This window comes from Ischnura elegans, chromosome 1, assembly GCF_921293095.1.
Source record: "Ischnura elegans chromosome 1, ioIscEleg1.1, whole genome shotgun sequence".
In the NCBI taxonomy this organism is placed as follows: domain Eukaryota; kingdom Metazoa; phylum Arthropoda; class Insecta; order Odonata; family Coenagrionidae; genus Ischnura; species Ischnura elegans.
Genome location: NC_060246.1, coordinates 169,637,504 through 169,654,364, shown reverse-complemented (window position 1 = coordinate 169,654,364; position 16,861 = coordinate 169,637,504). Strand labels below are relative to the sequence as shown.

The window sequence follows — 16,861 nt, the reverse complement described above, 5'->3', positions numbered from 1 at the left end:
AAACGACCCTTCAATATTCATGTCTTTCGAGAGACCCTGCCAGGATTCACGGATTTCGCCATCACTCTCCATCGCGTGGACGCAGTTGACTGCAAACCGGATAGACAACTGCCGATAAGAAAACAGCATGAAAGGCCTGATGCACGAGAAAAATGCATGAGTTCTCAAAGTAAGATAAGTCACGATGATGATGCTGTTGACTGCAAACCCGGTTTTTGCAAAATAACTAAATATGGTGGCAGGTTCGACACGCCTCCAAGCTTTTCAAAGCCGCTGCATTACCTGCAAAATGGTCCTCTTCAATGTCGCTGATCCCTTACATCCATTCGACAAACCGAAGACTCCACTAAAATCCGACGGCAATGCCGCTTTGCCGCAGAAATGACCCCTCGGTCGAGAGGTTGCAAATTAGCTGGTGCAGTTGGGGGGAAGAAAATAACGCGCACATTTCTTACTGTTAGTCCTATGTTTGGGCCCGTGCAGCTTTCGAGGAAGAAATCTACTTTTCCCATGAGTGCATCAACTCCCGCCAACCACCGCTGAATTAATCCTGCCATCATTCATGAATTTTTGCTGCTACCACAGGGGTGAGGCATCACTCACCAGTGGCCCAGTCTAAACATGTCGTGCCAGTGGCGCAGCCAGGGGAGAGGCCCGGAGGGTACAAAATATTCATTTGAAAAATGAAGTTTTTTCGATTATGAAAAATGTTAAAATTGGTTTAATACTCTCTACTTGGTAGTACTAAGTTAGTACACTGTTTTTCAAAAATTCCCCGCCCCCATATATTGGACCACCTGAACGAAATTCCTGGATAAACCACTGACTCTATCATTCTTAAAACAGCGGGGTTTCACGTACTTCCCCACTAAAACGGAGGTTATTTCTCCGAGCCATCACTATTAGTGCATAGGAGTACTATAAAACGTTATTTGCTCATTTTTCCCCCGCGGCCTGCCTATTCTTTTAGAGTACGAACTTGGTTGCCGTAATCGGCAAAAATAATCGACAACCTACTCCTCCAACCTCTCACTCCCCTCCCCCCACCACCTGACACATATCTATATATATATCAATTTTAAATCCCACCTCTTCAGATTCCCTTGAGAAAGTGACCAGCATTGGTCGGGAAACGTTGGGGCCACCCAAAATCTGACGCGGCGACATAGCCCAAAAGTTTTAATTCAACATGACGAGCACCCGCAAAAGTTTTAACGAAGAATCCAGAAAGATAGTTGAAGGCATTTGTCCATTGACATTGGTAATGGAGCGTTTTCGGTTAGGCCCCTGGGACGCAGCGTTAACAATTCCCGTCCGTTATGCAAAAATTTTGTACAGTATTATGACCGAATGTCATACTTAATTGCGACTGTCGTCTTCTTCATGCAACAAGCGACGGCCGTCGCAAACCTTTTCCTCTGGAGAAAATCAACACCGCTTCACATGACGTTAGGACATCGCTACAATCGTATAACAGAGACCGACCTTTAGAATAAAACACTCAATTCAAGTAACGTCTAGATCAATGGGAAAATGTTGGCTTTCGTCTTATTTTTTATCCAAGATTGCGGCAAATGCAAAAGTTTCTCCTTGTTTTTAGATGACATTGAAATAAACAATGTGAAGGAAACAAGAGTTACTTCTGAGTCATATTCAAGATAATTAAGAGAGGCAAATTTTGGCTTTCATCTTCTAGCGTGCACATTGTATCTTCCGTAATTTAAAGATGTTATCCAAGATGGCGGCGAGTGAAAAAAATGCTTCTCGGAATTTACGCGTTGTAATTCTATAAAGTATCTTAAACAACCGTCAAAATAATGCAATCGAAGTACATAGCTCTAAATTTCATTTCTTTGAGCGTGTAAATATTCGGACATTAAGTTATTTATGAAAGTCGGCATTATCATTTTTTGCAAATCGCCGCGAGCCGCGAGTTAGGGTCGGCGGAAACACACCACGGAAGGCTATGGTTACGGTTAATAACGACGATTCTGCTTGGCTCATTCAGTGGAAGTCTCTATTTGGCCCTACAACGCTACGAATATTAAATTATTCCTATGAAAATAAAAATTTAACCGGAAAAATTTGTTATTGAGAGGTGAATTTCACTCGATCGCGCTAAAATTTCGTTTCGTTGATCGGGAGTTTTCGTAAAAGAGGAGTTCGTTCATCGGGGTTTTTCACTACTGTGTTTACATAGGCAATTGGCCGGACCAATAGCATTTGTTCGTTGAACGGAGTTCTTCGTTTAGCGGGAGTTCGTTAAGGTGAGGTTTTACTGTATATACTGTGTAAGTGAACTCTTTGGGGTAAAGTGAATTACAAGTGTTGGAGAAACATGGCATTTTATATTCGTTTTGTGCTCTTATTAATTATGTCGGTACGTATGTTGTTGATCGCCCCGAGCCTTTAATGGCATGTGCTCTCGCAAGAGTGGTTTCCATTTTTAATGTTGAAGTTGATCTGTATAAGCAATGAAAAAATTAACAATTTGGCACACACCAACCCTTGCTAGTGTAGTCGTCGCATCCCTGCATTTGAAATGACACTGCTTTAATACCTAAACGCCATTACGATGCTTAAAAAATTGTCTCATGTCTATGCTTGCTGCAATTAAAATTAATGACACACGTATGAGAGAACAAGGAAATGCAGCTTAATAAAATCTTTGCAAAATACAACACGGTAACCCAGTTGCCAGAAACATGTAAACAAGTATGCAATTAATATCGTGTGTCAACTTTTTCTTCACTTCTTCGCAGCGTTCATTGCCAGCACTCAAAATTTCAATGCTTTTACGAGGGTACTAACCAATTCTTTTCCGCAATAAAGATTTCTGCTCGAACTTCATTTTCTTTTAATCCCACTGATGGAAATGACCAAACTTAAGTATACAACTTTTAAATTGTTGAAAGTTGCAGTTCGGGTGTGAATGCTGAGTAATAAGCTGTATCGTACAGGAGTGAGTCCTACCACTTCCATTGCTAGAAATGCAACTTTTCACGTTGATTGGTGACTTGGGATTTATAAGCGATTTTTCTACAGAAATTAATGAAAATTCCTTCGAGGAATGGTAGAAATGGGTAACATTGTTTTGTTTAACACTTAAAAAATCTCGATGACTATTCAATATTTTTTCTTCCATTGGGTATACGAGCGAATATCTACTTCATCACGCTCGCATTTGAAAATTAACGTAATCACTTGAAATACGGTTATTACTTACGTAAGTACGGATTTACGTAAGTGGAGGCATATGTAACTCGGAGGATGCCTGTAGAAGTTGACTCTGTGATCGCTAGAGGCATACCGAGGGAAAATGATGACAACTTCAATATACATACATTAATGATTTGAGAGGCTGATACTTTCTGGAACTCCATGATGAAGGAGAAAGAATTAGTACTTTGTAACTTCAATGTGAATATAAGATCTCAATTTTATATTTTGTGGAATTAGAAAGTATTACTTTTTCCTTTTTTTGGCTGTAAAAGCAAAAGAAGGAATGCCCTCCAAGGCTGAGTGGACGAGGCATTTCGAGCTCCACCGGAGTAGATTGAATCTTCCAAGCCTCTGCTACATATGTATTTTAATTATTGTAGCTAAGTTATGTAGCAAAATATTTTTATTATGTGACTACATAGGTTTCTGTAATGTTGAGGTTCCAATGGCACCATTCTTCCAGTGCTACCGCATCTGTAGTCATTAATCAACAGCTGACGCATTAGCACTGGACGAATCGAGACATTGAAATATTTTTAATATTACAGGCATCCCCGGAGTTACGTAAGAGATGCATTCCGGCAGACTCTGCGTAAGTCGAAATTTACGTAAGTCGAACCTTTGCGTTAGTGCTTAAGAGATTGCGATCGGCGCGGTGAAATTCTCAGCGGAGAAATGCGCGGTAAATTCTCGGTGAAGTTTCATTCAATGCACTGCGATATTCATGAACTCTACCCAGTATTCTTACGTTATTAGATACAAAATCGATAAACATTAATATAGTCTGAGAGTTGCATCTCGAGCATTGCCAATCAAAATGCGTAATATTATTCCCAGAGTTGACCGATCGCGTGGATTTGGGAAAGTACGGTATCTCAACGCTACATTACTAAACTGAATACTTAAATTGATTCATAATGTTATACTGCGATCTAAGGGCCCAAAGAATGCATCGTCTACCTACCTATAATCATTATATCTTCTGCCTTTTATATATTACGTTGATCGATGAATCTGGTGGTTTCACTGTCACAGTTAATACACGTAGAAGGGGTGTCGAGGATTACGAGCAAATAACACACAAAAAATACCTGTAACTAACTATATTCTTAGATACATTCACACGCACATACTCTCAATCTTTCACGCACGGAAACATACTTTCATTTTCTCATATCTCAATAAAATAACGTGAAAATATCATCATTTGAATATTTACTTCGCTGGAAACATCGAAGAGTATTTCCAAAGCACGAAGCTAATTAAAAGTGAGCTTTTATTCAGCCAACTCCGTCATTAACGTGCAACAAAGTTAGTGGGGAAAAGCTTTCAATGACGCAATATTCATTTACAGTTGCACACAATACGAGCATACGAGAGAACGAGAAAATGCAGCTTAATAAAGTTTTCCGCTAGAAACATGTAAACATTTACGCAATTAATATCGTGTGTCAACTTTTTCTAAACTTAAGGCAGTGGGCACACCAAAGGCAACAGAAGGTGAGGAGCTCGGGGTGGGGAAAATTGGGGCTTCTCATTGGCTGCAGTTTTGCATAGTCAGACATACCTGATAAATTCATCACGTCATAAGAATTGAGAAATGCATCTGGATAAATCAGGGTAGAAGAAAGATTTGTGGAATGAATGCAAGAATATTAATGGCTAGTAATAATTAATTAAATCATGAATTCGGAGCTTTACGACCCTTAAGAAGATACTGGAGAACGAATTGCGGGTTGCGTCACGGCTAGCAATTGAGCGTACTAACCAGGAAAGAGCAATTTTTTCAAACGTACAAACCAAATACTTTTACCTGTATTTTGTTCCCATGGTACCGGGACCGAGAGAAATCGTCGTACTAAGGAGGAAAACGTACTAAGGAGGAAAATGTACTAAGGAGGAACGTACTAACCAAGTTCCACTGTACTTAATTCCAGGCAACAAGAAAACCACTTTAAAAAATATTACTCTGTGAAAGAGTCAGTTGACAAAAGCATCTTTCATATCAGCACCATGTAATTAAAATATAATAGCTAATTTCAAAACACCTGAAAAAGTGGTGTTACATGATAGAATACACTTTACAATATTACACTTTAGAATAATTACACAGTACTACACAATATTACACTTGAGAACAATATTACAATGTTACACTTTAGAATATTAGCACTCATGTTTAAATTTAAAATAAAAGTATCTCCTTTAATACATATCTTTTATAGATAATATCTTATCATTATCAATATTGTCTCACAAATTTAGTCTCATTTTACAGACTTTAAATTTTTGTTCAGAAAGCAAAGCATCTTCACTCTGTCAGGATAAAGCCTGTTGCATTTTACATCACATATTTTTCTTGGAGAACTAAATGTCTTTCACTGAAAACAGTGGATGGTGGTATGGGAAGAAACCTCTTCAGATACAAGTCTTCCTGTATTTCCCAGGGAAGGAATTTGGTGGTGCATTCATCTCTGATAAATAAGCTTCCTTTTCAGCTTCAACAGTATTTGCTATGGTGACTTTGGGTACTTTTCCAAATGCGTAACTGTATCTTGACCATATACCTGTCACAGGCTCCCTAGTCGATCTCGAGTCGAGTTGAAAATTACTCGCAAGTATCGAGGCGAGTATGATAATTTCTGAACCAGGCAATACAGCAATGCATACTATTCTACTCCAATACATGCAATATATTCTACTCCAATTGTCTATGGTGAATGACTAGCTCAATGTAAGAAGGAAAATATAATGAGGATCGTTGATGGCTATTGTCAGAAGTAGGAGATGAATGAAAATTAATGTCTTCAATAGTTCTATGGGCACAATTGAAATTGATGAACCTCAAGTAATATGTCTACCATTTAAGTCGTATATGTATCCAAACTACAAGGGAGAGCCCTGAGTGTAGTCATTTTCACAGAGTATGAATTGTGTAATATGTATTTGGTCCTTTAAAATTCTCAAGCAGAAAAACCAGTTATTCTACATGCTCAGCCAGCAGGTTTTGACGTCTCCATGTTACAGTGTTACTGCCTGCAGAAAATTGCCTTTTGCTACACACTTGTGTGACTGGGCAAGTACTTTCCTGTCAAAATTGCAAGATTTCGGAGACTTTGGAATTCTTATTAAATATTGTATCAACGATTTTTTTGGATCTTGAATCTTCATGGAATTCAAGAGGACAAATCGAATGAACTATGGAACTAAACTTTAGTTTTGTAGAGCCAAAAAAATTCTATACTTCTCAAGTCATTTAATCAACCTTAAAATCTCTTGCTTTTTTTGAGTTCAAGAAAGAAACTAAACGCTACAAATGAATATCACATCGAACGGACGCAGTAATAAAAAAAGCTAAAAGAGCCTTGTGGTGTGAAAACTCCCCCTTCCGCGTGACTCACCTCGGCGAAGGTGGAAAGAGAAAAAGGGTATCGGTTGTTGCATTTCGCGGAAACAGTTCATTTTTCTTTCTGTTAAGCATGCTGACTTAATCTCTTCACTTTACTTCAATACCCGAGCCATATTTCTTATACGTGGGATGGGTCTGAAAAATATCCACCCCTAAGTATTTTCACTCGAGTAATGCACTAAATATTCAAGTCGATCTATACATAATCCTTTTTAACATCCTCAGTTTAATGTTTTAAGTCAATGAAGACAATGATCCATTCTTTAAATGACGATTTTCAAGACTAATGTCTTAAAAAACTTGAAAAATCGGCCTCAGTTACCGAGCCTTAGAGTTCCATGGCGTGTAGCTCAGCCTTGATGCGTGATTGAAAAATCGCACTTATTTCCTTCGTCGCAAACTTTTTTTCCACGATTTCATAGTAGTACTCTTTAGAAATCTCTACTTTATATTGTGGTTCAAATTTTCTGAGTCATATTTTTCGTAAACGAAAGATAAATGTCTACTTTATGTCAAATTTCACGTGAAAAGTGGGTCGGCCATTTCGAGTTGTAAACCCAGACAGATGAGGGTCAAAATCTTCAAAAGTCATTGGAAGTAAAGGCAAAGCGCCAGGTCAAAGGAATAGTGCATTTTTTATTCCATAAAACTCATACCAACGCAAAACCACCTGGATAAATTCAAAGATTTTTTGATGAAAAACGTTATCTCGCGTGGCATTGAAAAATTGGTCATCTTTGGGCCACTGTATCTCACTAAAGGGTCGTATTTATGTAAAATGGCAAATAAATATCTGATAATCTGGTAATATCTGGTAATGATTTATGAGTATTTATGCCAATATTCAAGTCTCTATCCCCAAAAAGATCATTTTGGACTTTATTCCAGCTTTATGCGATTTCGGACCAGTGTGCACCGGGTAAGAAGACAATCGGCCGCCGGGGCTGGCGTAAAGGTATTCAGTGCCCACGTCGACAACTATAGTGTATTCGGCGAGCTGAAACTACCAGGCCAAGGCATTAGAATGACATATTGGCTTTAAAAACTGCATTATTACATGAGTTTCATGATAGCGCTTCCTAGCCTCAAAAGCTCTGTAACCTTAACGACTCGACTCGACATTCGTAATGCTATCTACTCGAAACACTCGAGTCAAGTACCAACTACCTGAGTCGATTTGAATTTTCGAGTACTCACACATTCCTAGAAGATATGTGTTTTGTTATTACGATTACGTGGCGCGAAAATTCAAATGACTGTTGGAAACGCGGTCTTATATAAATTTGTGGTTTCAAGTCCTACTGGAAATGGAATCGATTTTTCACCTTGGCAAGTACTCGTTATCGATTCCGGTTCTTGGTCGAGAATCGAAGAATCGAGGAATTGAACTGACCCATCACTATTTTTCACCTCTCAAAACCCTCAGAAGTAACGTAATTGCTAAAATAATCCTTTTTTTCCTTCTTATCAATTTATATTATTCTAAATAAAAAAAACTCTTTCATAACATTTATTTATGTAAAAATATTGTACATATATTCTTATTATATTTTATATTGTTCTCATGTTTTCATTCACAGCCCTGATGATAGTTTTAAATAAACTGAAATGTTGCCTTACAACATTTTTGCATCATACACATTTGACCTATACTCCAAGAATTATTTTACCATAAAATAATCCTTCTAGCCCCTCCAAATGATTGAAAAGTGATAAAAATCAGAGGGGGGGTGGGGTGATGAAAAACTGAAGTAATGTTCAGATTCAGGGGGTCATTATAAGTGAGAATCAGGAGAAATGGTGTCAGGGCCGATTTTCATGCTGTCCAGTGTAATCGGGAGTTTACTGTACTTGATTACATGCATGCATCTTGAAAAGCACATCTTGGTATCTGCCCCAAAATATTTAGGATATTTCTTAACTAAGGTTGTTTCCAGACACTGGGGAAAAAATATTAAAATGTGAGATGGTGGGCTTGGAGCACCTGTGGAGTTGATGTTGAATGACCCATTAGTGTTTTGGTAACTACGTGGATTGCATTACTGAAATTAAGAGTGGAACTGACGAGTTCTGCTTGCAAGGGAGTGTGAGAGTGATGGAAAAGAGGTTTTGTCTTCCGAAATGATCATTCATGTTGCTTCAGCAGTGCATTTGGCAGTTTCTGTCTCAGCAATGAAGTGTTGTAATTAGAAATGGGTCCAATAGGAGATTTCTCAAACTCAAATATCGAATTCGAGTATTAAATCATTGATCGAATATTCGAATACATCGAATACTAGAATTGCGCAAAGCATATTAAACGTACGTTTTTTCTTCTATTTCCCTTGATGAATGTATAAATAAAAAGGTATACAGTGGAACCTCGATCTATCATTTTTCAGGGGGGACGAAAAAAACGATGAATGCTGGAATGTTTGACTAGATTGCCTATTCAGCAGTAAACCCAATATTTTGGCGAATAATTGTGATTTCCTTTAAAGGATTCAAACCGGAATTTAGCTGATTAATGGAATATGGAAACAATTTGGGGATATAATTGGTCCAACTAACATCTCTTTCAAATATCCTAAGGGGACATACCACCTCGGGAATAAATGATTGCATGCCGTCTCGGCATTTTCACTGCTGCAATGGATTTCTGTCTGATGTATACATTCTTATTTACCAAATGCCATTTCAGCAGCACGCCGATTTGATACTCGGCTTCATCCAACTTCTTATTTTCAACATGTAACTCGCTTTACCCTCACTCCTACTGTCAAGTGCTAGCGGACAATCTGAGGCATTTTCCAAAATACATGCGGCTCTCCACCAGATTTTTTTCAATTACATATTTTCAATCCATCTTTGGAAGTTCTCCCGAGATAAGCAGATGAATTCGAAATGCTAGCAGCGAGAAACCAAATATCTTGAGAAAATATCCCTTTGACTGTGACAATTGAGATTTATAGCATAACCCATAAATTTTGTTACTTGATATATGTTTTCGAAAAAAATTCGGCATCAACTTCTTAGAAGCACAGTTGCGAGGGTATCGAGTTTTGCCAGAATGCAAGTCTCCATCATATTTTGACATTTATTTCTTTGAGTAAAATGCTTAAATAAAGTCGGAAATGCATCATGTTTGGTCTTATTCTTTTTTAAATCAAGCGCAAATTACTTCAATCCAATAAAGGTGTAATATCAATTGACGAAAGTCATTGTTAGACATCTTTTGTGCTAATAGATGCAGCAGTTGAACTCCAAAAAATGGAGAACTTCGAAGCAGGTAGGCAGAAAAAGGTCAGTGGGGGAGAAACACAATTCTACTATTCTCCTGTGCCTTGATATTTTCTTTTGAAGCTTTTGATTTATGGTCTTTGTAATAGGAACCCTGCGGGAGCTGGGGCCTTTTATTTGATTTCGGAGAGGAGGAAAGCATCGGAGGAGGTGCCGAGGGCTGATGGATTGATGGGGTAGCGGATTTTGGGAATTGTGCTACGTAGTTACTATCCCACGGCACTCAGGTTCTTCTGGTGGGGGGAATTGTGGATTTTTGGATTATTTCACACGATCATTTTTTGTTCGCCACGTCAAACTCTTTTCACCACTCCGAGTCGACTACCAACGACGTGCGTGCGACAGTGTATGATGCAAAATTCAAAGTATTCGAGGTATTCAAGACGGTACCTTTAACATAACTATTCGAGACCTCGAATATCGAATATTTATCTTTCTTTCTTGTATTCGAGTATTCGCGGATACTATTTGTACATCTCTAGTTGTAATCATTACTGAGTGTCCTCTGGTCAACAAAGAGAATGAGGGCTCAAGGGGATAAGGGCCTTTGAGGATACAACACATTAGGGCCAGGAACCAAGTCAGAGACTTATGCGCCCGATCACCCGGGAAGGGGGAGGACAGGAAAGGAAAAGGAGAGAGGCACCGCCACGATAGGAGCCCGACGACGCCTCTGGGGTTGGAAGGGAAAAACATCTTAATGCTATAGAAGCGAAAAGGGCCCACCATATAGCGAAACCAGGCAAAGGCATTACTGTGCCAGCGATTTTAGAGGATTATCCTATGAGGAAGAATAATCCAACGATCAAATGGCTAGATTTATGGTGACAGCATGGATTTTTTTTAATTGGGTGAATATGAATACAATTATTCAGCAAAATGTTATGTTTCCATGATGCACACCTTGGACATGTTGCCAGAGTGATCCAATGAGAGAATTGCGGATCCTGAATCTGTATCTCTTCTGTTGTGTCTGGGAGAAATTTAATTTTAACAGTTATTAAAATCAAGTAGCTGATAGAATGGCTTGTGGCATTCTTCACGTGGATGTGCCTGCAGGCTGATAGATTTCCACGTGGAGTCGAGGGTTAACATAGATTGGTTGTGTGCTCTTCAGCTCCTCCGTCCCCGCTGACGGTGTCGATGGCTAGTGGAGGTGACATGATGGATCACGCCATGCACCATCACACACTGCACCACCACCACCATCACCACCACCACCCAGTGACTGGCGCTCAGCTCCACCAGCACCACATGCACCAGACGCTGCCCCACCAGCCCCACGCGCAGCTTGCCCACCTCAGCATGCACGGGCAGGTGGTGGGGGGCAACGCCACGCTCGGCCACGCTCCCACGCCCGCCATGCACCTCCAGCAGCAGCAGGTGGTGCTGAACCAGCACGCTCGTGCTGGTGGCGCCCATATGCACCACCACGTGCAGCAGCCACCACAGCCAGGCAACGTCTCACCTCCGCTCCCCCCTCCGCCCCCTCCGGGAGAGGGGCGCGACGAGGAAGATGATGAGGATGATGATGACGGTGGCTTTGGACGGGTGCCGAACGTGATGCGAGGTGGGATGTCGCATGGCATAGTGCCTGCCGAAGCCGATCTTCCTGGATGGGTGCCCAAGAACTACATCGAAAAAGGTGAGGGCACTGTTTTCTCAACAAGTAGGGGAACAATAGTTGTCTCCAATGGTTGCCTTTGTGGGTTTTGGTTATCATTTGCTTTTCCTTCACCTATTTCCATTTAGCCAAGATCATGATAAGAGTTTGGAAATTAAGAATACATACCTGTATTTTTAAGTTTTTTTATCCATTACCTACATTTCAAGCTATTTGAGATGAAAAATTGAAGGAATTGCAGTAAACTCTCGATTATACGAAGTCAGTGGGACCAGACAATTGGCACTTCGTAAAATCGAGTTTCGTAATTTCAAACCTTTTCATAAGTCACAAAAAAATATGACCTTATTTAAAGATGCGTTACAAGAGCTTGTTCATAAGTAAAGTTGATAAACCCAAGGCATCGAAAAGTGTGGTTATCCTGCAGAATGCAACACTGCATTACAATTTTGCGTTAACTCACGGCCGCTCAGTTTAACCATGGTGTCACTGTGCTGGCGTGTTGAGCAGTTTATTGTTGAGGTAATGTGAGAACTGTGACAGTGAAGCATGCGAATAAGTTGTCAAACACAGCATCAATTTAAGCTACATTGCTGTGTAAAGAATATATTTTGAGCAGACTCGCAACTTATAACATATTAACGGATGATGTCGTCGGAAGTTGTGGAGTTTCACTATCGATCCTGATGCTATGCAGTATGTAAACTGTGTACACTTTGCTTTTCCTTCTCCTATTGCCATTTAGCCAAGATCATGATAAGAGTTTGGAAATTAAGAATACAGTGGAAAATCGATCTGTCGTTTTTCAGGGGGATGGATGAAAAAAACGATGAATGCGGGAAAACGATCGATGCGGGAATGTTTGTCCGGGTTGCCTATGTCCCAGGAAACGCTGGATTTTTGCGAATTATGATATTCATTAATGGATTCAAACAAGATTTTAGCTGATTACGGGAATATTATTACTTTATCGAAACATTTAGGTCATATTGTTGATTCGACTTATCTCTCTTTCAAATATCCTAAAGGAACAAGCCGTCTTGCTGAAAAATGTTTGCACTCCACTCGGAATTTTCACTGCTATTATGCATTTCTGTCTGATGTAAAAATTCTTATCCACCAAATGCCATTTCAAGTACACGTATTTACGAGAGAAATGTGCGTGTTATGCCTCAAACAACTGATTTCGCCGTCGCAGAGATTGGTTATGAGATGGATCAAGAAGGCCAAAAATAGTTTATTATTTGAAATGTTCCTTTCTAGCAATTAAATATTTAATATGATTGAGGCAATGTGGCGTTAATCGTCAGCTGCACGCCCACTTGATCCTTGGCTTCATCCCACTTCTCGTTTTCACCAGGGATCTCGCTCTATCCCCACCCCTGCCGTCATGTACTACCGGACGGAGGTGTTCTGCAATATTCACGTATTTCTAGCCCGGATTCTTTTCTTAATCATCAATTATTTTCAGTCCATCTTTTAAAGTTCTCCCTTGTGTCTTCGGAAGGGCCATGGTCCGAAGACGAATAAGAATAAAACTAATAAAAATGAAACCGGACTCCATTGAACCCACACGGAAAACACTCGCAAGTCAACCCACCCCGGAAAGTACGGAACCACTCGTACGAGGTGAAGTTCGGCACTAATGATATCGCGTACGGCGTAAGCAGAGCTTACTGCAGAGGGTGAAGCGTGACCATATGACTGTGCAATGAAATTTTTTATCCTGTAGAGAAGACAACTTACCCACATATTTCTGACAATAAGTAGGGTAGCTCTAGATGAGCAGATGAATTCAGATTGCTAGTAGAGAGAAACCGAGCTTATCACTGAGCTTATCCTGAGAAGGCATCCCTTCGTTAGCAACTCAGACAAGTGAGACTTGTAGCATAACTCATAAATTGTAGCCAGACGCCCTGTTTTTGAAAAAAAATCGCATCAACTGCCGTGAAGCTCTCTATCAGCTGCGAGGATATCGATATTCGCCAGAAATCACCATCGTATTATTCCAACTATTTCCTTGCTTAAAATGCTTAAATAATGTTAGAAATACGTCGTGTTTGGTATCATTCTTTTTTTAATTACGTGCACATCACTAATATCTCAATATAATAGAAGTAAAATACCAATTACCGAAATTCATTTTTAGACACCTTTTGGGCTAATTGGTGATTCATGCTGTAGTTGACCTCCAGAAGTGGGGATCTTTGAAGCGAGTTGGCTAAAAAAAAAGTTAGCGGTAGAGAAAGGGGAAGGCGTGAAAAAGGTTTCTTCTGTTCTCGAGTAACTTGATATTTTTTTTTTTGAAGCTAAGGTTTTCGTAATACGATCCCTGCGCGAGCTGAGACCTTTTTCTTATTTCGGAGAAGAGGAAAGCTTCAACCGGGGGGAGGCGAGTGCTGAATGGAGGGAGATACCAGATCTTGGGAAATGCGCTAATGTAACTATCCCAGGGCACTCTGCTTCTCCCTATCGCATTTCAATCTCCTGGGGAATATTCAAACTATGTGTCTGTCGTTATTAGCCATAAATAACACGTTGTAAACACTTCGTCTCATTTTTATCAAATGATGAATGCGGGAAAATTATTCGACGGGACCGCGATCTTCAAACGATCAATGCGGAAAAACAATACTTCGGGGAACGATAGATGCGGGAAAAAATTACATTGTCTTTATGGAACTTAATTTGGGACCAGGAGCGGCGAACGATGAATGAGGGAAAACGATGAATGCGGGAACGATAAATCGGGGTTCCACTGTACGTACCTGTATTTTTAAGCTTTTTTATCGATTGCTATATGAAGCTATTTGAGATGAAAAATCGAAGGAATTGCAGTAAACTCTCGATTATACGAAGTCAGTGGGACCAGACAATTGTGACCTCATTTAAAGATGGCCCGCGAACTGCCGTCTCCCTCTGGTCAGCATTTTTCTGTTGTTTTCTCAGGTGCGTAGCAGGCTCACGTTCTTAATAAAAATCTCTTACCTTTACGTGGCCATGCGAGCGCTTCCTGTCTGCGTTGAGTGGTAGGGGAATCGTGGGAGCGAAAGGAAAGGAGTCATAGAATTTTTCAATTTTATAATGTAGTTAGAGTGGGAACCCTGAATTGAGTCATGCCTATCACAGTGCAGTTTGTTGGTGTGTACTTTCCTCCTTTTTCTTTCTTAAAAATCATTTATGAATGCTGTTTCATTGACATGAAGCCAAGAGGGAAGGTAAAAAATTGGTCGTGGATGCAAAGTGCAAATTCGGGGATGCTGAAAATAGCATGCAGCTCTATCATGCTCCCTTGTGCTGTTCATCCAAATTCTTATCCCTCTCTGAAATTGAAATGTGTATTGAAAGTTCTATGAATTACCTTTCCTATCAATCATTCTTCTTCAATACCCAACACCCCAAGAGTAAGAGATGGTCTAGCAATTGAATAAGCTTGTGAGATATGTTTTTCATGCATAACTAATTCATTTTTGAATGGTGGTATAATTTGAAATTCTGTGCTTGTTTCAGTGGTGGCCATATATGATTACTATGCGGACAAGGAAGATGAGCTGAGCTTTCAGGAGAGTGCTGTCATTTATGTTCTAAAGAAGAATGACGATGGCTGGTGGGAAGGTGTAATGGAGGGCATAACAGGATTATTTCCAGGAAACTATGTGGAGCCTTGTATGTGAATGTTTAATATCAAATCAAGCCACTGCATACTCAAGCATCATTGGCTATTATTATACTTTAAAAGCCTAAAGTGAGTTATCTAGACCCTGTTTGATGGGTGTGAATGAAGTTTTACACTTACTGCATCTGTGTACTATCACAACACCTTATAGAGGTGAGGCATGGCCATTAATTATCTCCTATGTACTACTCTATATTTCTTAGTTGTTAACAATGCATTTATGAACTATTTACATAATTGTAATGGTTATCCATGTATCAGTAGAGGCACTGAATTTCTGCAAATGGACATGTCAGCATAAATTCAGTGCCTTTACGTGTCAGATGAAACTTTGATTTTTATAATCTCTCTTCAATATTGGGTTATAAAATTTTCTTGTTTGCTGCATTTTTCGAGCTAGTTCCATACATTATATTAATGAATTATGCTCAGTTGAGGGAGGATGACCGCTGGCTACTTTTGCCTTTGGCATTTTTTGTGTTGTGGATTTTTGTGGCCAGTGGGTTATCCCTTTTGCGTCAAAAGGGTTATTTAAAAACTCTGTAATTAGAGGATGATAATGTGAAGAGGCAGTTTACGTAGATTGAAGCAATATTTGGTTCATTGGTGTGTAAATTAAAATAAGTGGAAGTCAATCAATATTTTTCAATGCAGTCTTAATCAACCCCTATGCATAATTGGTCAGCCTGTGAGTAATGAGGTGTTGAGTAGTTGCGTGTAATAATGGTTAATAATTAATGATCACTTTTTATCGATATCTATGACTTCGCTATCACTAAAATCCTGTTCCAACTTGCCCAATCTAGGGATTGGAAAACAACTGATGGTCATTGGCCATCTTTCTGTCCAATATTCCAATTCATTTGTGCATATTGTGATATTATTGTGAAAGTTGTCATGTCAACTTACTGATGAGTAGGTACAACAGAAGTGTGTACATTTGATATGTTTGATCATTCTAACGTTGGTTCATTGGCCTAGTGAGAGTAGCTTTCTTCCTACAAAGATGGAAGTAGATGTATTCTGTTTTATCTTAAGCCCTGAGAATATTCTCTTTTTGAACATTTTCTTTGTACTTTCAGGAATGGGAGGGGATAGGAATTGCTCCTATTTAAGAATTTGTTTATATATGTATTCCATTTATATATTTCCTATTTTGTTAAAGGTTGGAATGACATGTGTAACTCTTAGACAATATTTATTCCCATTAGGTGTTATTGCAAATTCATTTGAATGAAATTGTGCATATCTTTTTTATCAGTAACATGGAAAATAGTTATGTTATTTAACTTCCAGTTAGTTATTACTGGGGAAAGTTACATTGATTTTATTGCATCTGCTGTAGAAAATTTCTTTTATTGGTGATATTTATGAAAGCTTTAGTACAAAAAGTCATCTCCTTAATAAAGCATTTTAATCTATGATTTATTCTTGTTGTTCTTTTTTGTGGCATCATTTTGTCTCTGTATAGTTTAGCTTTTAGGTTTTTATGGTAAGCGTAGAAGTTAGTGTGTACTCATTGCAAGCAGTAATCATCTTCTCATTGTATTGCTCGCCATAGGATTCACCTGATACCCAGACACCCTTGACTTTCACGGAGTTGGAGAGGTAAAGACCCTCTTCGAGTTTGAGGAGTTAATGGTCACTCAGA

At 39.3% G+C, this 16,861-nt stretch overlaps 1 protein-coding gene across 1 annotated transcript in view; it reads left to right on the top strand.

Moving 5' to 3' along the window:
• Positions 1-16,634, top strand: part of LOC124173651 (abl interactor 2) — a 47,473-nt gene extending 30,839 nt beyond the window's left edge. Inside the window, exons 7-8 of the mRNA XM_046553064.1 lie at positions 11,028-11,555; positions 15,045-16,634. Coding sequence (XP_046409020.1) covers positions 11,028-11,555; positions 15,045-15,208 — 692 coding nt within the window. The 3' untranslated portion in view covers positions 15,209-16,634. The remainder of the gene's footprint in view (positions 1-11,027; positions 11,556-15,044) is intronic.
• Positions 16,635-16,861: the final 227 nt, after the last annotated feature.